This window comes from Heliangelus exortis (genome assembly GCF_036169615.1).
Source record: "Heliangelus exortis chromosome W unlocalized genomic scaffold, bHelExo1.hap1 SUPER_W_unloc_2, whole genome shotgun sequence".
NCBI classification, from domain to species: Eukaryota; Metazoa; Chordata; class Aves; order Apodiformes; family Trochilidae; genus Heliangelus; species Heliangelus exortis.
Genome location: NW_027285919.1, coordinates 172,723 through 196,165, shown reverse-complemented (window position 1 = coordinate 196,165; position 23,443 = coordinate 172,723). Strand labels below are relative to the sequence as shown.

The window sequence follows — 23,443 nt, the reverse complement described above, 5'->3', positions numbered from 1 at the left end:
TCACACCCCACTGGCCCCTGGCCCCACTGGCACCCACAAAGGTCAGGATGGGCTCTGCCTTCCCAATGCCTGGGGTTCAGAGAGTGACCTCACTGCTTCATAAAAATAATACAAAACATAACTCATGGCTTTAGTGCCACCTTTACAGAGCATTTGACTCTGCTCTAACAAGGCCATGGGGAGGCTCTGGCAGCAAAGGCTCTCAGTGGGGCCAATCAATGCTTCAAGGTACTTTCAGGTTCCATTCTGACTTCTGGAGCAGTTTGTTCATTCATCTCTCAGCACCTGAGGATCATGGACTCAGCACCAAACACACCCTGGGGCTCAGTGAAATACAGAGAGCACTGAAGGGCCATGGCTGTCCATGGGATATTCTTGACATCATCAAGATTAGTACAGCTAATTGGAGAGGTTTTCATACGGTAGTTAAGGAGGAAGTTTTCAAACTGTGATTAATGTAAACTGTTTGTTGTAATTTTGGGGTTTTTGATTTTTGTTATAGTTTTAAAATATATTTTTACAGATCATCTCATGATTTTTGGTTTAGAGAAGAGGTGATAGAAGTTCCCTGAGGGCTGACACCGTGTGGGCAACTTTACTTCTCACCTCCCCAGCCCCACCATTCCTTTCGTGCCCCACCTGGGACTTCCATCCCTGGTCCTTGCATCAGACTTCTCCTCTCCTCTCTGCAGCTGGAGGTTACAGCCCCACTGCACCACCTCCCACCTGCTCTCCTCAGAGAACTGACTGCACACGGGCACAGCAGGAGTTTTCCTTTGTGCCAGCCAAGAAAAGTCACACAGAGAAAGTGAAGAAGAATCTGATGGGGAATGGTTTAGAGAGACAGATGGGAAAAGAGAGATGTGATCATCATGACAGAGGTGGCTAAAGAGACAATCAGGCTGCTGAAAGACAGGCGAGCTTTGAACAACCTGCTGCTCAAAGCAGCACCCAGGGGAGAGGCATCTGAATGAGCAAAGAGCAGGAGAAGGGGACAATTGGAGAGGAATGGGAATGGCCTTTGTCTGGACAGTCTGTGCCTGGAAAGGTGACTTTAGAAATGGTCACTGGATCACCACCACCAGGCAGAAGTGCACCAGGCACTCTGCACTTGGTATGTTCCTCACCCCTTTTTGGGGTAGTTGGGAGGTGTTCTGTATTTTTCCTACAGTTTTTATTGCTCATCGTCATGCCCCACGGCCCCCAGAAGAATCCTGACCCACAAGTGAGGGATGGGCTCTGCCTTCCTATTGCCTGGGGTTCAGAGTTTGGCCTGACTGATCCATAAAAGAAATAAATAAATAAATACAGAAACAAACAAATAAAGAAATACCTGAGGCTTCAGAGCCACCTTTACAGAACCTTTGTCTCCCTGCAATCATGGCCTCCAGTGACCTTCTCTAACAAGTTTCTGGGGAGGCTTTGCCAGTAACAGGACCCAAAGGGGCCAACCAATGCTTCAAAATACTTCAAAATAATTTGGGTTTTTGTTTTGGCTTTAACTTTTAAAACCGTTTTTTTTTCAGTCTCCTGTCAGTACTCATAGGCTCAGTCTCTGGCACCAGGGGGCCCATTACAGTACCGAGCAGCCGCGAGTCACCCTGTGGTGTTTTTAGTGTTCAAGACTCACGCAGCAAATTGGAGAGGGTCCATTTTGGAGGAAGATTACAAAGAGCATCAAAAAAGGTTTTTTAAAAAGTTCTGTTTTACTGGTTTTCACTTGAGAATTGTATATTCAACTGGTATTGGTGCAGAGGTCTCTGAAAGAGGGCTGGACAGTGAGGAGAAACCTTTGAGATCCAACGCTTCATGGAGAACATTGTTCCTCACCTCCCCAAACACAACATTGCTCTCATTGGTGGGAGGGATTTGGAGTCAACTGGGAGGGACTGGGAGAGACTGGGAGGGGATTGGGGTCAACTGGGAGGGACTGGGATGGATGGGGAGGGACTGGTTTATACTGGTGTGTACTGGCCTGTACTGGTTTAACTGGCCTATAGTGGTGTATAGTACTTATACTGGTTTATACTCATCTGTACTGGTTTGTACTGGTCTGTACCGGTTTACACTGGTCTGTAGTGGTTATACCCTTTATACTGGTCTGTATTGGTCTATACTGGTTTATAGTGGTTTATACTGGTTATATTGGTTTATACTGGTCTATACTGGTCTACTGGTTAACAGTGGTCTGTACTGGTTTGTACCGGTCTATACTGCTCTCTACTGGTTATACTGGTCGATGCATGTCTATACTGGTTTATACTGGTAATAATGGTTATACTGGTTTATACTGGCCTATACTGGTCTATACTGGTTAGTACCTCATATTCGCTTATACTGGATATAGTGCTCTATACAGGTCTGTACTGGTTTATATTGGTTTTAGTGGTTATACTGGTATATACTGGTTATACTGGTCTATACTGGTCTATAGTAGTCTGTACTGCTCTATACTGGTATATACTCGTTAAACTGGTGTATACTTGTCTATACTGGTTACACAGGTTTGTACTGGCCTATACTGGCCTATACTAGCCTATACTAGTCTATACTGGTTTGTACTGCTTCTATTCGTTTATACTGGTTATACTGGTTTATACTGGTAAAACTGGTCTATACTGGCCTAAACTGGTCTATACTGGTTTATACTGGTCTATACTGGTTTATACCGGTTTATATTGATTTATACTGGTCTGTACTGGTCTATACTGGTTATACTGCTTTATTCTGGTCTGTCCAGGTCTGTACTGGTTTTTAGTGGTCGATACTGGTCTATACTGGTTATACTGGTTTATCGTGGTTATATTGGTCTGTACTGGTTTTTACTGGTCTATACTGTTTTATACTGGTTTATACAGGTCTTTACTGGTTATACTGGTCGATATTGGTTTATACTGGTCATAATGGTTTATGCTGGTTTTACAGGTTTATCGTGGTCTATAATGGTTTATACTGGTTTATAAAGGTTTATACGGGTCTATACTGGTTTATACTGGTCTTTACAGGTCTATACTGGTTTATGTTGGTTACACTGGTTTATACTGCTTAAACTGGTCTATACTGGTTTATACTGGTTATACTGGTCTATACTGGTTTATACTGGTATATACAGTTTATACTGGTCTACACTGGTCCGTAGTGGTCTGTACTGGTCTATACTGGTTATACTTGTTTATACTAATTTATACTGGCTTGTACTGGTTTCTACTGACTTATACTGGTCTATACTGGTTTATACTGCTTATATTCATTTATATTGGCTATACTGGGCTATACTGGTTTATATTGGTTTATAATGGTCTATACGAGTTTGTACTGGTCTATGCTGCTCTATACTGGTTATACTGCTCTATACAGGTCTATACCGGTTTATAGTCGTTATAATGGTTATACTGGTTTCTATTGGTTTATACAGGTTTATACTGGCCTATACTGGTCAGTACTCATTTATACTGCTTATAATCTTTTACACTGGTTATACCGGTCTACACTGGTTATACTGGTTTATACTGGTCTATACTGGTCTATATAGGTTTATACTGGTTTTACTAATTAAACTGGTCTATACTGGTTTATACTGTTTATATTAGGTTGTACTGTTATATTGGTCTATACTTCCTATACTGGTTTCTAGTGGTGTATACTGGCTTTTACTGGTTTCTAGTGGTCTATACTGTTTGTACTGGTCTATACTGCTCTATACTAGTTATACTGGTCTATAAAGGTCTATACTGGTTTATACTCGTTATAGTGGTTATACTGGTTTCTACTGGGCTATACTGGTCTATACTGGTTTATATGGCTTATATTCGTTTATACTGGTTATATTGGTCTATACTGGTTATAGTGGTTTATACTGGTCTATACTCGTCTATAAAAGTCTATATAGGTTTATACTGGTTTTACTGGTAAAACTGGTCTATACTGGTCTATGCTGGTATATATTGTTTTATACTGGTTATACTGGTTTATACTGGTTATTCTGGTCTATACTGGTCTATACTAGTTTATAATGCTTATACTGGTCTATCCTGGTTTATACTGGTCTATACTGTTTGATACTGGTTTATTCTGGTCTGTACTGGTCTATAATGGTTTATACTGGTCTATACTATTTGATACTGGTTTATTCTGGTCTGTACTGGTCTATACTGGTTTATACTGATTTATTCTCATCTGTACTGGTCTATGCTGGTTTGTACTGGTTTGTACTGGTTTATTCTGGTTTGTACTGTATCTTATATATTTCAATATTACTTATAATATTAATAATAATAATAATGTTTATAATATGTTATATACAATACATAATGATACATAATAATAAATATATAATATATAGCATATATATAATTTGAAATAGATAATAGATAATAAATTAAAGTATACAAATATAATATATAATATATCATATAATAATTATTATTTTATTATATTTTAATATTTTTATATTATTATTTATTAATGTACATTATTATGTATTAATATTTAATTTATTGTATTTATTTTCTAAAAATATATATATTATTTTATTTATTCCTTATTTATTATATACTGTATACCATTATTTATTATATAGTTTAAAATAACATTATTACTTATCCTTGTATATTTTCGTTTATTACATATTTTATATATACAGTACTATATATATAGCATATATAGTATATCTATACTATATATTATATATGTTTATAATATATATTATTATTACTAATATTTAATTTTAGTCATTATATGTGTATTATGTACTATATTTTTATATGCTCATATTTATTATTATGTAATCTAAATTATTATTATTAATTTATTATTACATAATTTATCTGTTATATTTGTTATTATATATTAAATGTATTATTCTATATCAATATTTATTGTTATTTGAGTTACTTATAATCATTTATTCCTATAATTTTTTATATTTATTATTATTTACATATTTCTCGTTTTGTTTTTAAATTATTATAATTTATTTATTAATATTTTTAAATTTTAATTATTTATTATTTATGTAATTATTTTATGCATTTAACTATTTTTTCTTTTATTTTAAGATTCTATTTAACAATTTATACAATTTAATTTATTTCAATCAATTTTCCTTTTTACTCTCCATTTGATTTCTCTGAATATTCCCCCCACGCCCCTCATTTCCAGCTTTGGAGCCCTCAGTAGAGGGCGGTGAATCGGCGTTAATTGGGCAGCACTTTAATTGGGGAACTAAAGGGGAAGGAGGGGTTTGGTCACGAGCATCACTGGGGGGAACCGAGGGGAGAGGGGCACATGGGAACAACCTCATGAGGGGCAGCTCGTACTTAGCCTATGGTTGAGGAGTGTGTTGGATTGGCCATGAAACTTTATCATGCTTTGCTTTGCTTTGTTTGCAGAGAGGAAAACTCCTGCTGTGCCCGTGTGCAGCAGTTCTCTAAGGAAAAGAGGGGGGAGCTGGTGCAAAGGAGCTGAACCATCCAGCTGCAGAGAGCAGGGGAGAAGTCTGATGGGAGGAGAAGTGATGCAAGTGCCAGGGGCCAAGGAGAGCAGTGGTGGGGTTGGGGAGGTGAGAAGCAAGAGTGTCCATCCAGGGTCAGACCTCAAGGAGCTGCTTCTCCTTCTGGTGCAGACCTCCTGAGGAGACCCTCTGGGTCATTATCACTTGGAGAATGCTGCTAGAACCTCTCCTCTGAAGTACAAATAATGAAATATTCCCTTTCAATTGAGAGTGCAAAAGTGCACATTGAAATCTTCCTCCTGATATCCACCGGGAACAAAATTAATACCTCCAAGGAGCTCTACACGTCTTGAATACATGAAGGAAATTACAAAAAGATAAAGAGATCCCCTAGGCCTGTGAGGCTCATTAAATGAACTTCAGATATTGAGAGAAGAAAAAAAAAAATCTCTGATAAAGTCAAAGTCAGAAGCAAAACCCAAAATACCTTCACACACTGATGGGCCCCCCTGAGCCTGCCAGAGCCTCCCCATGGCCTCGTTAGAGCAGATCCCTGGAGGCCATGATTGCAGGAGGCAAAGGCCCTGTGCTGGTGGCTGTAATGCTGAGAAAACCCTTTGGTTTGTTGGATGCAGCAGAAAGGCCAAGCCCTGACCCCAGGCCCTGGGAAGGCAGATCCTGAGAGCCTCAAGAGAAAGTTTCCTCTCCCCAGCCTTGGTGGCCCAGGACACTGCTATGGCCAAGGGGACAATGACCTCACTCCTTGACAGAGCCCTTGGCCACCTCTCCTGCAGGCTGGCCTACACTGTCCATGCCTGCAGCTCCTTCCCTTCAGGCTGTTGTCACCCTTCCTGCTTTCCCACCTAACTCTCACCCCAGCATTTCCATTCATTCTCTGCTTTCTCTCTGTTATCCCTGGCTTTGCCTTGAAAACAAAATCCTGGGCTGATCCAGAACCCTTCTAGGAAAACCCGTAACACAAGGATACCCTTGAGGTGAGATTTCTTGTTCTTTTCCTCCGTGAAGAACCTTCCAAGGTGACCATTGTGATGGTTTTGGACTACCAAGAGAAGTTCCATCATAAAGCCATCGAACTGTCTGGGTGTGAAGGGATGTAACAGACCACACTTGTGTTTCTCATGATCACTCCAAAAGGACTGCCCATACCACCTGTGTGAAAACTTCCTCATGGTGCAGTCTGGAGTTTTGCTGGGATGGGTACAGAAAGCCTCCTCCTTAAACCTGGGGGGAGTGGCCAGGGCTGGGAATGGCCGGGGAGAGATGGACAATGGCTGCAGGGTGACAAAGGCCCAGGGACACCATCCTGCTTGTTCCGTGCCACCAAGTGCACAGAGCAGCCTCCTCTGCCCTGCACCTCCATCTCTGGGCTCCCTTCAGCAGCCCTGGCTCTGCACCGCAGCCCCTGCTGGCAGTGTTCCCCTCCATGGCCATGCAGGGCCAGTTACACACCCACGTCTTTCTCTGCCAGGGTTTCACTTGCCAGCCCAGAACAGCTCCCTCCAGGCTCTCCCACCTCCCCTCCCCTCCCCTCTCTCCCAGCACAGCCCAGTTGCTGCTGGCCCCACACCAGTGCCCTCCCCAGGCTGCTCTGGGCAGTCCCACCACAGTCCCAGCCCCTCGGAAGGGCACAGCAGCTCCTGGGGGGCAGAGAGAGCTCAGAGCCCCAGATGGGTGACCATGCATGGCAAAAGGAGCAGGAGGCACCCTGTGTACCCTGCTCTCTTCTCCAGGAGATCCGCAGAGCTCTGCAGCCCCTCGGGGCCATCCCCTCTGCCCAGCCCAGCACAACAGCCCTGGCCCTTGTGCTCCCCAACAGCTCTGACTGCTCCAGGCACAGAGCAGCCTTCCCAGGGCTGCTGCAGCCAGGGAGGGGCTTTCACTTCCCATTCATTCCTGAAACAGTTAGCAGGGAGAGCAGACAAATAACTTTCTACAGGTTCTTTTATTTGTCTAAAATCTAGTATAGGATCTTAATTTACACAAAATTTATTGGTCAAAAAAGGTGGGTGGATAGTACAGTAAAAAAGATGAATAATGGCATTACTTTCAAGAAAAGAAAATCACAGTTGAAGAAAAGAGGAAAAAAAAATGGATATACTTTTACTTTCTTGACACAAAGTGTGAGTTATTTGCAGAAGCCAGGAAGCTGCCTATGACTGCTGAAAATCATTAGCTGTTTCCTCAGAGAAGCCTTGAGCTCCTGGTTCCTCATGCTGTACATGAGGGGATTCACTGCTGGAGGAACCACCGAGTACAGAACTGCCATTGCCAAGTCCAGCGATGGGGAGGAGATGGAGGGGGGCTTCAGGTGGGCAAAGATGGCTGTGCTGATGAACAGGGAGACCACGGCCAGGTGAGGGAGGCACGTGGAAAAGGCTTTGTGCCTTCCCTGCTCAGAGGGGATCCTCAGCACAGCCCTGAAGATCTCCACATAGGACACAACGATGAAAACAAAACAGCCAAAAGATACACAAACACTGACCACAAGAAGTCCAATTTCCCTGCGGTAGGAGTGTGAGCAGGAGAGCTTGAGGATCTGGGGGATTTCACAGAAGAACTGGTCCAGGGCATTGCCCTGGCAGAGGGGCAGGGAAAATGTATTGGCTGTGTGCAGCAGAGCGTTGAGAAACCCAGTGCCCCAGGCAGCTGCTGCCATGTGGACACAAGCTCTGCTGCCCAGGAGGGTCCCGTAGTGCAGGGGTTTACAGATGGCCACGTAGCGGTCGTAGGACATGATGGTCAGAAGGAACCACTCTGATCCAATAAAGAAGAAAAGAAAAAAGACTTGTACAAGACATGCCTTGTAGGAGATGTCCGTGTTGTCCCCGAGGGAATTGGCCATGGCTTTGGGCAGAGTGGTGGAGATGGATCCCAGGTCGAGGAGGGAGAGGTTGAGGAGGAAGAAGTACATGGGGGTGTGGAGGTGGTGGTCACAGGCGATGGTGGTGATGATGAGGCCGTTGCCCAGGAGGGCAGCCAGGTAGATGCCCAGGAAGAGCCAGAAGTGCAAGAGCTGCAGCTCCCGCCTGTCTGCAAATGCCAGGAGGAGGAACTGCCTGATGGAGCTGCTGTTGGACATCTGCTGATTCTAAAAGGCATGGGGAGCTGTTTGAGGAGGAAACACAAAAAAAATTTAGGAGATGTTTCTCTGAAAAATGAGACCCACTTCCCATTCCAAATCTCCATCCTACACACCAATTTTTCTAGGAGTTCTTCCCTAAAGCCCATGGCTACAACCCTGCTTGTTGATGTTTGTGTCTGCAGCAGGGACTCTGTTCACTGGCTGCCAAGGAGTTTTCCCAGCCCTGCAATGGGGGCTTCATGGGAATGGTGGGGACAGGGACCAATATCAGAGTAGAAATTATTCATATGCAATCATTGGTGATGCCAAAGTCTTGCATGTTCTGTGCTCTCTGCATAAAAGAGCCTGCAAAACAAAAGGCAGTTTGAGAGGTTTGTTTTTTATAGCTCCCCCCATCTCCTCTGGGGAGTGTTCTTGGGTATCAGAACCCCTCAGCATTGCTGCATCACTGAGGCAGAACAGAGTGAGCAAAGAGCATTGCCTGCAGCTGCATGCAGAGAAGGGGGAGCTGGGCTGTGTCTCTGCCTCTCCCTGCTGAGAGCAGAGGGACCCAGCTCAGAGCACTCAGTGTCTGACCCTTTCTCAAGCTCTCAGCACCCCGTTTCCAGCCCAGGACTCACGAGGCTCATTGTGCCCCCTGGAAGGCAGCTCCCAGCTTGGACAGACAGCCCAAGAAGACAGCCCAGGGATGGAATGAGGGCATCTGATGAAGGGAGGTCAGCTCCCTGCCCAGCCTCACTCAGACTGCACTGCCCAGAGCTTCCCAGGGCAGAGCACAGCTGGACACCTCCTTGCCTGAAACCATCTGCATGGCAGGAGCCCCAAGAGCTGTGCCTGCAGCTGAAACTCCCGCTCCCAGCCTGACATCAAGAGCAAGAGCAGCTGAGGGGGGCATGGAGAGAGGCAGAGGAAAGGCACTCAGGAAAGCCTTTCCCTCCCCCAGCCCTGCACAACCCCTCCCAGATGGTGATAATGCCTGGCAGGCACCTCCAGCCCCTGGGCAGGGGGAGGTGGGCACATGGCAGCACAGATGCACTTCAGCTCTCCTGTGAGCAGATGGAGGAGGAGGTGCCCAGCACCCCAGACCCCACAGGCTGGCTGAGGGCTCTGCTGTCACACAGACCCTGATGAACCTGGGAAGGTGATGCTGGATGTATCTGTAGGGAAAAGGAGGGTGAAAGCACTGGCTGAGGTTACTAGCACACAGAAGGTTGATGGTGTAGGAACTGACAGAACATTATCTCACCTCCACAGATGAGGTTCCCTCCCACCTTAAAAAGACAGAGAAAAGTGGAAGTACAGCCTGAGGAAAGCCAGGTTTCCCAGCAGGAACCTGAACTCTCCCTGTGCATATGAAAATCTGGGTATGATTTTGGATCCGAGAGCAGTGCTGTCCCACAGACAGTCACAAAACCAGAAGGACCCTGCCCTGTGCTCCCTGTCTCCTGCCAGCCACAGCTTCTGCCAGCACCAGGGAGCTCTCCGGGCAGGCTGAGAGCTGCCCCTAGCTGGCAGGCAGGCAGCAGAGTCCCTGCCCCAGCACACAGCCCCTGGGCTGCAGGACCCTGCTCTGAAGGACAGCCCTGGGCACCCCTGCCTGCACACAGCCCCTCAGCCCCTGCAGCCATCCCCAGCAGAAGGCAGCCCCATGGCCTCTCCCTCTGACGCTGCTCCAGGACAGCCCTGCTCTGCCAAACCTTTTCCTCCTGCCCACCAAAATCCTCCGCAAGGATCCCAGCAGCTGTGGCCCAGGCTGCCAGCTGGAGAAGGAAGACCCCCTCCAGGAAGCCCAGCTTCACTGCCCTGCAGCCAGAGACTCACCATGGCAGAGGCTGGGAAGATTTCTCTCTCCCCCAGCCCAGGCAGCTCTCAGCTCTCCTCCCAGCCCAGGCTGCCTTTCTCCTCTCTCTGCCTCCTCTCTCTGCCCTGCCCTGCTGCCTGCAGGCAGTGCCCTCAGCCCTGCTGCGCTCTGCAGAGGAGCTGCTCCTGCCCAGAGCTCTCTCTCTGCAGCACTCTCTGCTTGCCAGCAGCTCTCTCAGGCTCAGGAGCCTGGCCCAGCAGCACAGGACCAGTGCCAGACTTGGCCACTTGCTCAGCTCTCTCGGGGCTCCCTCCAGCTCTCCCTGGGGCTCCCCAGGAACCCAATGGGACACACACTGAAGTCATGGCTCATGTCCCCTCCCTCCCTCCTTTCCAGCACAGCCACTTCCCCTCTAGAGACACAACCTCTGCTTCTCCCACTCTCCCACTGGACACCCAGGCAGTGCCAGGGGGAATCTCCTTTCCCTCCTCTTCCCACGCAAGCCACGGGTGACACTGGAGGTGCCAGGGCTGCTCCAACCTCAGTCAGGGCAGCTGCTCAATTGAGTGGCCAAGCACAGCCCTGGGGGGCTACAGGAAATGTCAGGGCACTCCAGCACAACCACCTGCTGCTGGCACAACAGCACAGGACTGTCACATCCCATGGCCTGACCCAGACAACAGCCAAAGGAGATTCCATCTCCCAGGCCAGAGTTTCCCTTTCAGGGAAAAGTTACCCTCTGAAGGTAAATAAAAAGTGACAGCCTCCTTAGACTATCCAAATACCCATTGATCAGATTAAGATGAAAGGAAACTCAAGGTCTATTTCTCTACAGTCAAAACATCAATTCTGTTGCTCTAAAAATTGAAGTTTATTTTCAAGTAATTTTTAGGGAACACAAATCACTCTCAAGTGAGAATATAGATATTCTAAAAGCACAAACGTAGATACTTCAGTGTTCAGGCTGTGCAATCACAAAGGCTGATTGCTTGGATCACAAAAACCACATACTCAAATGACATCTCAACAATGCAATCCCCTCACCCCATGAGTCCAAATATCACAAGGCATGATGATATCATAAGGCAATGTCATAAGGCAATGATATCGTGATAGCTACAAGCTTAGCATCTTCACTCCAGCTTCTTCAGTTCAGGCAGTGGTGATATGTATGATGTGCAGAGTCCTTGTTCTTCAAGCAGTGTCACCTCCAAAGCTAAGGGTTCTGTAGCAACATCCTTGGGACTCGATGTACCTGGAAATTTAGTTCTCTAAAAGCATTTCTAATTCAAGTGTTCAAGAGGTGCACTTTACAAATTGATGTCTTTTAGGACACTAAAAGGGCACCCAAAATCCGTGACTTTTTGGTGGCATTACATGCAGTAACATAATTCACAATGTACCATGATCACAAACTTCACAGCAGTTGAGCATAACAAAACCCAGTAAGAATGGAAAATTTACACAAATGCAGCACAATTATCAATGCAAAAAGAACTCATGATTAATTTTCTCTCAGTTTTGCTCCTTCTGCAGATTTCAGCAACATTTATATATCCCATTATCTTCTCTCATGGATAAGTTTTCATTAGTAACAACATTCCATTGCCATACACACACCTACCTATGTTAGTCAGCCAGTAAATTTCCATGAGACTCCCTTAAACTATTGCTTATACGTTTCTACAACTTCTGTACTTCTACTTCTGTAAAACCATTGCATATATGTTTCTTTAAACTACTACTTCCATTTCTATAATGTTTCACAAGAAATGAATCAATCAAGCAAGGAAGATGTTCTGGGGGTTTTCTTCCACATCCTTTTCACTGAGCTCTCACCAACACTTTCAATCGTCTTGAAAAAAAATCGAAGTTGTAATTCTCTTATTTCAGGAGACAACTGACAGAAGCCTTACTGCAGGCTGCTCGAGGTGTCCCATCAGGTGTTTAGGTCAGATCTGATGAAGAATTTCTTTTCTGAGAGAGTAGTTAGGTGTTGAAATGGTCAGTCCAGGCAGGTGGTAGAATCAACATCCCTGGAAGTATTTAAAACCGTGTAGTAGAGATGATCCTGCTCTGCTGCTGTCAGCATTGTCCTGCAGTCTGCTGCCTCCCTCTTCTACTGCTCCCTCAGCTGCACGCCCAGCCTGGTGTGCAGGAAAAGTGTCCAGGATCCCATCCTGCCACATCCCTTTAGGAGGGTGTCATAATTGGAAATACTTTTCTGTTTTTTCCTTATTTGGAAAAAAGCCTTCATGACGCTGAAACAAATATTAGAAGTCAAATTTTGGATGGGACATGAAGTGGTTCCTGAGCTGACTCCATTTTGTTTTCCACAAGAAAATGAAGAAAGCATCATTGGTGTGATGGAGCTTGGAAAATGAGGGCAACTTGACCCTTCATACTTGGTGATGGCTGTGCTGGGTCAGGTAATGACAGATGAAATCTAATTTTCAGTAAAATCTCTTCTTGCACTGGGTGTAGCTTTAATGTTTTTCACTGGTATGGAGGCGTTGATGGTTCTTCAAATCGGAGCTTTGATGGAAGCTCTTCCCACACTCAGGACACTTGTAGGGACGTTCACCCCTATGGAACCGTCGGTGTCGGCTGAGACCTGAGCTGGATGTGAAGCCCTTCCCACACTGGGGACACGTGTAGGGCTTTTCCTCAGAGTGGACATGTTGGTGATTAATCCAAGACGTGCTGTTGTTGAAGGCTTTCCCACAGTGAGTGCAGGGATACAACTTCTCTCCTGTATGGATGCGGCGATGGCGTGATAAATTGGCAGTGTGGGAAAACTCCTTCCCACACTCCAGACACTTATAGGGTTTCTCTCCCTTGTGAATGTGGTGATGCTGTGATAAACTGGATCTGTGGGAAAACTCCTTCCCACACTCCAGACACTTAAAGGGTTTCTCTCCCGTGTGGATGCGGCGATGCTGTGATAAATGGGAACTCTGGGCAAACCCCTTCCCACACTCAGAACATTTAAAGGGTTTCTCACCCGTATGGATCCGTTGATGCTGGATAAAAACTGATCTCCTTTTAAAACCTTTCCCGCAGTCAGGGCAGGTGTAGGACATGGTGCCTGTGTGATTGTGTCACCGTTGGACCAGATTCAAGCTGTCGCTAAACCGTCTCCCGCAGTCAGGACATCTCTGGGGTCTCTCACCCTGATGGATTTTCTGATGGTGGAGATGGGCTGAGTGGATCCTAAACCTTCTCCTGCGTTACTCGCCGATGTCAAATTTTAATCCTGGATGGATTCAATTATTTTTATCCAAAATCACACTTTGACTGAAAGCTTTCCTTTTCCTTAAGGCACCCAGTGAGGTTTTTTTTCCAGACTGAGTCACCCCATTATTGGGAAAGAAGCCCTAGTGTGCTAACAAAGTAGAGTTTGGGCTTTTTGTGAGGTGAGGGCAGCCAAAATCTACATCAAACTTACTGTGAGTGAAAATGGAGTGTGAGGTGAAATAGGGAGGTTAACCATAGAGTTGGACACCCACTGATCATCCTTTACTTCCTCTTTAGGATCTACGCTGGCACCCAAAACGCAAAGGGGCCACTGTGTGGGGCAGGGGGTGCTGGGGTTTTCAGCCACTCCTGCCTTGAGCTGTGATGACCCAATTGTACTGACACTGCAAGAGGTAATTTAGGTCTCCCCCATTGCTGTCTTAAACCCCTGGGGTGATTTGGGGGTCTTATAACTCAATCAACCACTTTGGTTTGAGTTTGGATTCCCCGCCATGGTACCAAATCCCACCAAGACCTTGGGATTCCCCTATTGCACCTACATCCAGGATGAGCTGTCATCCACTGGGATGACTTGGGGTCTCCTGAGATATTTTTGGAGCCCCCGATATTGGCTTTTCAGCCCTGGGATTATTAAGTCCCCTGGAAGCATTCCAGACTTGCCATCATTACCCCTGGCTCCAGGGTGATTTGAGGGTCCCCAGTTGCAGCACCCAAACCTGCGGGATGACTCTGGGGTCCCCTGTCACAGCCCTGCCCACCAGTATATATTGGGGTCCCCCAAAATCATTTGAAGGGAGCTAAAATCACAGCTTCTCCACCTTCCTTAAACAGGTGGGGGGGTCACCAATTGCACCACGCTCACCCCAGGCATAAGTTTAGTTCCCCCCCTCTCACCCATCCCCCTCCCTCCTCTATCTTGTGCTGCTCACCCCCAGTTTGGGCAGTTCTGGGATAACCACCCCCTCCCATCACCTCCCATCACCTCCCAGTACCTGCAGGGGGAGCACAGCCCAGGCCGGTCGGGAGGGGGGGGCGATGCTCTGGCAGTCACCAGTTGGGGGGTCCTGGCTGCAGGGCGGGGGGTGTGGGTGCAGTCCCAAGGTGGAGGAGCGAAACTTCCCGGGAGCTGCAGCTCGATCACCAGAAGCAGCAGGGGGAGAAAGAAAAGGTGGGGAGGGGCCTCGGGGGGGAGGGACCCGACCTGGGGAGGAAGAGGTTATAAGTTGGCAGGGGGGGAAGCCAGGGTTGTGTCCTGGGGGGTTGGGGACATCAGGCTTGTGGCATGGGCCACATGGGAGGGGACACATCAGAGCTGGGTGGTGCTGACCCAACCTCAACACAAAGCCCAAGGGCCCTGGAGATAAGAGGCTGTTAATTCACTGCTTTCAGGTGTAAACTCAAGGGGACAATGACCAACCCAGGTCAGGGTTACTGCCCTGAAGGTTCTTCTTTTTCCTCCATTTCCATTTCACACTCAGCTTGTTTCTGATCCTGGGACAGAAATCACTCTAAAATGATTTTTTCTCTTCAGAGCACCTCAATTTTTGGGATGCTGCAGACTCCCAACTCTGCAAGGGTAAGGGAGATCAGGAACACGTTTCTGGGTTCTCCACAACTCTTCAATGAGGGTTCCACAGGAACCATGGGCTACAGTCCAGGGCAGCTGCTCTGAACTGGCCAACCCCAGTGTTCCACAGAATGACCAACAGTCTCCCTGTAGAGCAGGAAGTTGGTCCAGATGACATTCAAGGTCCCTTCCAGCTCAAATCATTCTATGACTACAGTGTGTGGAAATGGCTTGGCTCCTCAACCCTCTTGAAGAGGTTGGGGGGGTCGCTAATCTTGCTGCCCTCACCCCAGGGATAAGTTTAGTTCCCTCTTTCACCCATCCCCCTCCCTCCCCCATCTTGTGCTGCTCGCCCCCAGTTTGGGCAGTACTGAGAAAACCACCCCCCTCCCATCACCTCCCATCACCTCCCAGTACCTGCAGGGGGAGCACAGCCCAGGCCAGTCGGGAGGGGGGGGCGATGCTCTGGTGGTCACCAGTTGGGGGGTCCTGGCTGCAGGGCGGGGGGTGTGGGTGCAGTCCCAAGGTGGAGGAGCAAAACCTCCTGGGAGATGCAGCGCGATCACGGGAAGCAGCAGGGGGAGGAAGAAAAGGTGGGGAGGGGCCTCGGGAGGGAGGGACCAGACCTGGTTGGTGAGGTTGGAAGTTGGCAGGGGGGGGAAACCAGGGTTGTGTCCTGGGGGGTTGGGGACATCAGGCTTGTGGCATGGGCCACATGGGAGGGGACACATCAGAGCTGGGTGGTGCTGACCCAACCTCAACACAAAGCCCACAGGCCCTGGAGATAAGAGGCTGTTAATTCACTGCTTTCAGGTGTAAACTCAGGGGGACAATGACCAACCCAGTGGGTACTGCTCTGAGAGTTCTTTCTTATCCTTCACTTCCACTTCACGCTCATCTTGTTTCTGATCCTGAGCAGAATTAACTCTAAAATATATATTTTCTGTTCAGAGCACCTCAAGTTTTTGGAGGATTCAGACTCAAACTAAACCAGAGCAAGGGAGATCAGAAGTGCTGTGCTGGGTTCTCTCCTGCTACAGAAAGAGTGATACATGTGACCATGGGCTAAAATCCAGGGAAGATGCTTTGACCTCAAACAGTTCACCTCAGTCCATCGACCCAGCCTGTCCAGATCCCTCTCTAGAACTTTTCTAGTCTCTGGCAGATCCACACTCCCACCCAGCTTGGTGTCATCTGCAAACTGCCTGAGGGTGCACTCACCCCCTTGTCCAGATCATTGATAAAGAGACTGAAGCAGAGCAGTCCCAGCACCCTGGGGAACACCACTGGTGAGCAGCCACCAGCTGGACTGAGCTCCACTCACCACAACTCTTTGGGCCCAGACATCACCCAGGGTTTGACCCACTGAAGAGGCCACTGCTCTAGGCCAGATGTAGCCAGTTCCTCCAGACGGATTTTGTGGACAATGCTGCTGAAGTCTTTATAAATGTCAAGGTAGTCAACATCCTCCACCTTTCCATCATTCAATCAGTGGTCACCTTGTCACAGAAGGAGATCAGGTTGGTCAAGCAGTCCCTGCCTTTCATAAACCCATGCTGTCTGGCCCCCATCTCCTGGCTGTCCTGCACATGCTGTGTAATGGCACTCAGACCATCTGCTCCATCCCCTTCCCTGGCAGTGGTCAAGCTGACAGGCCTGTCAAGATCAAGCTGACAGGTCGCCGACCATCTCCCCTTGGATCATGGGGGCTCCATTCTGCTCCCTGTCCTTGTCTGCCAGCTCAGGGGACTGGGTACCCAGGAACAACTGCTCCTACTGCTGAAGCCTGGGACAAAGAAGGCATTAAGTACCTCAGCCTTCTCCTCACCCTTGGTTTCTGTTTCTTCCTGGCATCCAATAAAGGATGAAGATTCTCCTTCACTCTCCTTTTGTTGCTACTGTGTTCGCAGAAACATTGATTATGTTCTTCAATGGCAGCAGCCTGATCAATTTCACACTGTTTGGTCATTGTAATATTTTCCCTCTGTAGCCTCCCTGAGTCTCCCTGAGTGTCTTGCTCCTTTTTCCAAAGGCCACAAACTCTCCTTTTCTAGATGAGTTTTTACCAGATCTCTCTATTCAGCCAGGCTGGGTATCTTTCCCCACCAGTTCATCTTACAGCACATGGGGCCATCTGATCCTTCACTTTCAAGAGTTTCTTCTTGAGCAGTGTCCAGACTTCCTGATATCCCTTGCCCTTCAGGACTGCCTCCCAAGGGATTCTCTCAACCAGGCTCTGAAAGAGGCCAAAATTTGCCTGCCAGACCTCCAAGTGACAGTTCTGCTGACCCTCCTCCTTACTTCTCCAGGGATCAGTTCTTCTGACCAAGGCTGGATTTACAGGAGACCAGGCTTCCTAACAAGGGATGGGAAGAGCTTGTCCCACAGAGGTGAAAGGGGCTTAGGACAGGAGATATCAGGGCTAATTAGCAGAGCTTTACACTAGGTATGAAGGGGGCCAGGGGTGAAAGTGGGGTCACTGGAGAGGAGCCTGAATGTGACACACCAGTACTTGGGGGAGAAGGGTGTGCAAGCAAGGGCTCACAGTTCTGGGGGAAGTGAGGTTTGAAGATGAACAATAAAAACTGTAGGAAAAATGCACAACACATCCCAACAACCCCAAGAAGGGGCAAAGAGCAAACAAAGTGCAGAGCCTCAACAGAAACTTCTGCCTGCTGGTGGTGATACAGTGACCATTTCTAAAGTCACCTTTCCAGGCACAGACTGTCCAGACAAAGGCCATTCCCATTCCTCTCCAATTGTCCCCTTCTCCTACTCTTTATTCATTCAGATGCCTCTCCCCTGGACTGCTGCATTGAGTAGGAATGGTGGGGATGGGATGTGAGAAGTAAAGTTGTCCACACAGTGTCAGACCACAGGGAACTTCTTTCACCTTTTATCTAAACTGAAAATTGTGAGATGATCTGTTAAAATATTAAATGAGAACACAACAAAAAACAAAAAAAACCCTAGAATCAGTTTTCATTAATCACAGTATTCAATGTTCCTCCTTAAGTGCAGTAGGAAAACCTCTCCAATTAGCTGTACAAGTCTTGAAGATGTGAAGAATATCCCATGGAGAGCCATGGCCCTTTAGTGCTCTCTGTATTTCACTGAGCCCCAGGGTGTGTTTGGAGCTGAGTCCACGATCCTCAGGTGCTGAGAGATGAATGAACAAACTGCTCCAGAAGTCAGAATGGAACCTGAAAGTACCTTGAAGCATTGATTGGCCCCACTAGAGGACCATTGCTGCCAGAGCCTCCCCATGGCCTTGTTAGAGCAGATCACTGGAGGACATGATTGCAGGGAGGCAAAAATTCTGTATAGGTGGCTCTGAAAGCAAGGATTTTTCATTATTTATTTATTAATGCAGCATTGAGGACAAACTCTGACCTCCAGTCGATGAAAAGGCAGAGCCCATGGCTCACTTGTAGGTCAGGACTCTTCCTACGGACAGTACAGTATGAAGATGAGTAATGAAAATTCTGACATGTCTTGACCTCCCCAAAAGGGGAAAGTCCAGAGCATCAGGACAAAATTACTCCCGGTACACCATGGTGGTTGATGCAGCTGCCATGTCTGAGGTGACAAAGCCCTTGGTCCTGCTAGGCCTTTCAGCCTTCCAGAGCCCTTGGCCACCTCTCCTGCAGGCTGCCCTACACTGTCCATGCCTGCAGCTCCTTCTTTAAACTGCTTTAAAAAGGCTTTAAACTGAAGGACAAAGAGAGAAGGACCCAAGATGGCAATGATCACCCCACCATCACCACTACAACTGATCTGGGATAAAACCAGGACTGCTGACCCCAGGAGTCCAGCCTGGACTTTCCCAGGGCTGCCCTTGAGCCTTGGTGGTGAACATGAGAGTTACTGGGGATAAAGGGGGAGGAACATGGTACCATTTTTCTGTATCTTTGTGTATATTTAGTAATTTTTCATTTTATCATTACTGTTTCATTAAAGCTGTGTAGTTCAGTTTCCAAACCATAAGTCTCTCTTCTTTATTCTCTCTCCTTTCTTTACCAGGGTGGGGAGGGGCATTAATAGAGAGATTCTGTCATTTGGTTAATTGCCAGCCCAGCATTAAACCCTGACAGATTTATTGGAGCCCAACGTGGAGCTTAAGCTAATTAGCTGGAGACCAGTTGAAATGTCAGCTCATTTACATGAATAGTTTGTATTTTGACTTCAGTGGGAGGATACCCAGATGGCTCTGCTGAGTAATAATCAAACTATTTTCTTTGGAAATTTTGCAGGGGTGGAAATTAAACCAATCATGCTGTACCCTTGGTACTCAGGGTGTGTGATCTGTGGCTTTTTATCTGGGATTAGTGTTGCTCTGTGGTTCATTCTTGGTAAGAGCTGCTTACAAACCAAAATTGTGATATGGTCTTCAATATACAGTGTGGTACATGGTACAGTGTTTTTTCATACAACTAGGAGATACCCATAGGATACACATTTCATACACATAGGAAATATCCCTATAAAGAGGAAACAGACTGCCCACAGGTCAAAGCAGCCACACTTGGAAAAGCTCTCAGGTGTCAGAAAGAATTGGCTGTGCGAGATGTGATCTATACCAATGATGAGACTGTAGATCCTTATCACATGCCATGCCCTAAGCCTGTGAGGCAAAGGTTTGTGCATGCTGCACCATCCCCATTTAACCATACACTATAAGTGATGTTATGGGTTCCTGGAGAAATGGAACCAGCTGTGGGTGATGGGATTAAAACAGCAGGAGAATATGAAGATGCTGTCATGGCTCCTCATCAGGCCTGGGTCTCAGCTGTAAAGGGAACAGCTGAGAAACTGCACCTACCCCATCACAAAGCCCTGGTGGTGCTGTTGAGAGCCCAGGCCTGGAACTGTCTGGGACCATGTCACAGAATCATAGAATCATGGAATGGGTTGGGTTGGAAGGGTTCAAGATCATCTTGTTCCAACCCCCTGCATGCATGGGTAGGGACACCTCCCACCCAACTGAAGCCAACCCTGTCCCTGTCCCCATGGAACTCACTAGAAATCTAGACACAGAGAGACAAAAGCCATCTCACCTTCCTGCCCCTTGCCACAGCCATGCTCACGTTGCTCAAATGTGACTTTTTTCTAAAATTTCATGTATTTCAGTTAATAACTGGTGTCACCCTGGTACAGAGTGCTCCTCCATGGGCTGCAGATCCACATCTGCCCCTCCATGGTCCTCCATGGGCTGCAGGGGACAGCTGCCCTCTCCCCACAGCCTGCAGGGGAACTTCTGTTCTGGCCCTTCCTTCAGTCACTGACCTTGGGGTCTTGTGGAGGGCTGGCAGCAGGCTTCCACCTCCTTCTCCATGGACATCTTGGGCATTTTCTGCCACAGACATTCCAGGGTCACCCAGGGCAGCTGCTGACTCCTGAGGGAGGTGCTCTCCAAGATATGGGCACCCCAGGTCTCCAAAGCCCTTATATACCCCCAGGGTCACCATGGAGACCCCCATGACAATGGTGTCCAGACACCAGACCCTGCATCACAAAGCCCTGGTGGTGGCTCTGGAGACTCCCAGGCCTGGAACTGGCTGGGACTGTGTCACAGAACAATGGAATCATGGAATGGGTTGGGTTGGAAGGGTTAAAGATCATCCTGTTCCAACCCAACCCATTCCATCATTCCATGATCACACCCAACTGAAGCCAACCCTGCCCCTGTCCCCATGGAACTCATTCTTAACCCCATCCACAGCATCAGCCTCAGTCAGAGCTGGTGGACAGACAGCTGAGTATCAGCCAGGTGGTCAAGAAGGCCACCAACATCCTGGCTTGAATCAGGAATAGCATGGCCAGGAGGACTTTGGATCCCTGATGGCACTGTGACCCTCATCATCTCGTGAACTTCCCACCCACCACATCACCCACCTCTTCAATCCAGACATCACCAGTCTGGCTACAACAGGACAATGGTAGAGCATGGCAAAGGGCTTGCTAAAGGCCAGGTGCACCCCATGCCTTTCTGTCCCCTGCCCACTCTGCTTCAGCAATCCCCTCTTTGTCCTTCACCTGCCTGGAGCAGGATGGACCCCATCACTCTCCCAGGGACTGAGGTCATAGAATCAAAGAATCATGGAATGTTAGGGGTTGGAATGGACCTCTAGAGATCATCCAGTCCAACCTCTCTGCCAAAGCAGAATCACCCAGGGCAGGCCACACAGGAACACACCCAGGGATGTGTTGAAAGCCTCCAGAAAAGGAGACTCCACAGCCTCTCTGGGCAGCCTGTTCCAGTGCTCCCACAACCTCACAGTCAAGAAGTTTCTCCTCATGTTGGGGTGGAACTTCCTACGTTGTAGTTTAAAGCCATTTTTCCACTGAAAAGAGATTGGCCCCTTCCTTTTGACACCCACCCCTCAGATATTTATAGACATTCAAAAGATTCTCTCCTCAGCCTTCTTTTCACAAAGCTGAACAGCTCCAACTCTCTCAGTTATAATACTTCATGAGAGATGTTCAAGTCCCTTTTATAACCCTAGCTCTCCCTGGGACTCTCTCCCTGTCTCTCTTGAACAACTGGATCCAGTATTCCAGCTGTGGTCTCACCAGGGCAGAGTAGAGGGGTAGGAAAACCTCCCTAGATTTGCTGGACTTCTTCAGTCCAGTGACATCTGCAAGCAAAGCTCTGATCAAAGCCAGGCCAAGAGCACTCTTTCAAAACTGGATTGTAATGACAACACCTGAATCATCTGGACCTTGAATGGAATCAAAAGCTAAATACACCACATGTCAATATCTATTTATTGGGTATTTTATTGCAAAATTACAATTAAAACTAAGATTTATTTTGGGCGTGTATGAACTAAAAATCAAGGAAGACACCTCTCTTCCCCATCAACAAAGAGCACTGGAATTTCCCCCACTGGTTAACAATTTCTGACCAAATTCACCCTACAAAACTTTACAAATCATTATCAATAGATAGCAGAGAGGAAGAACTCCTCAATTTGGGTAACAAAGGCAAGACAAAGGAAAGTGATCAAATATCTCTACGAATAGAAATGCCAGTCCTGGTAGTACAGAAATATACAGACATGGAAAGGAACAGAAACACCAACACACAGTGCTGCCATGCAGTCACTTCCCATATTTACATTTACTCAAGTCTGAGCCACAACCAGAGAATATTTACAATCATTTAGGTGCCCCGATCCAGTGCTCCAAAAATCTACTGCAATATTTCACTATCATCCAACCAGAATATCCAGCACAGCAAGAGCAAAACCTAAAAACTCAACAATACCAACCTCCCACTGTAATGTCAGCACAGGACCTCTTGCCAGTATCAAATTAAAACAATAGTAGAACAGCCCAAAAAATCCAACTTCCATTGAAATCACAGATCAGTGGTTCTACACTTTCAGAGAAATTCTCAGACACATTCAGCATGTGGTATTTCTAACACATTAATTTTCAGGCTTTAAGAAGAAGTGCAGTTTCATGGCCAGTGCTGTTTCAGTAGCAATCAAACTTGTCAATAGCAATTTCAGCTTCCTCTCTGACACAGAAACTGAAGCAGGCTTTGCCTCTGGCAACACTGAAATGATGGCACTGCTGAAAGCAAAGGCAGAGCTCTGGCTTTGCATCCCCCCTTGCCTTTGGTGCCACCTCAGAAAGGCCACGCTGCAGGAAGCAGCTGGTTTATCACAGCTTAGTGTTGGTGTCACATCCAGGCAGGGCTTTAGACAGCTGAGAAGAAGAAAATAAAAGAAAAAACTACCAAAAATGGTGGGGAAACAGCACTTAAATATGTGACAAAAAAAAAGAAAAATTGAATGAATGAACTATTTTCATACTTGCAGCCTTTAGATGCCTTCAGTAATTCCTTCCCTTCCTTCATCTGTAAGAAATGATGTTACTTCAGTTTGTTCAGGTCCCCATTCCAAGCTGTCTACATCTATACAATTTACATTTTTTTATACAACCCCAGGCTTGGATTCTAGCACATACTTCACTATTCCATTTTGGCTGCTTTATTGCTTGTTTTTCTTACCTTGTAGTTTCTGTCACTGTCCTAATTCCATCAATCCCCATGGCAATGAGATCCTTCCTTCCCCTCTCCTCCTCCAAAAGGAATCTCTTCATCATCACCTTCCTTTTGTAGATCAACACTTCATAATCCAGTCCCAGCTCCATACATGGGGTAGAAAAATCTCAAGCACTGTTTTCCAGAGGTTCCTCTTGGTGACCTTGAAACAAGGGGTGCTCTCTGTCCACAGCCCATGTTGGATGCCT

At 47.1% G+C, this 23,443-nt stretch overlaps 2 protein-coding genes across 3 annotated transcripts in view; both read right to left on the bottom strand.

Moving 5' to 3' along the window:
• LOC139790595 (zinc finger protein 883-like) overlaps nt 1-20,785 on the bottom strand; it is a 39,208-nt gene extending 18,423 nt beyond the window's left edge. For both annotated transcript variants that reach the window (XM_071732465.1, XM_071732466.1), the window contains exons 1-2: nt 20,468-20,785; nt 12,832-13,612 (exon numbers count right to left, since the gene is read on the bottom strand). In XM_071732465.1, coding sequence (XP_071588566.1) covers nt 12,843-13,439 — 597 coding nt within the window. In that variant the 5' untranslated portion in view covers nt 13,440-13,612; nt 20,468-20,785 and the 3' untranslated portion in view covers nt 12,832-12,842. The remainder of the gene's footprint in view (nt 1-12,831; nt 13,613-20,467) is intronic.
• Nucleotides 7,594-8,588, bottom strand: LOC139790604 (olfactory receptor 14J1-like). Its single transcript, XM_071732478.1, has one exon. It carries the CDS (start codon nt 8,550-8,552, stop codon nt 7,599-7,601), a length of 954 nt encoding a protein of 317 aa, XP_071588579.1. The 5' UTR covers nt 8,553-8,588; the 3' UTR covers nt 7,594-7,598.
• Nucleotides 20,786-23,443: the final 2,658 nt, after the last annotated feature.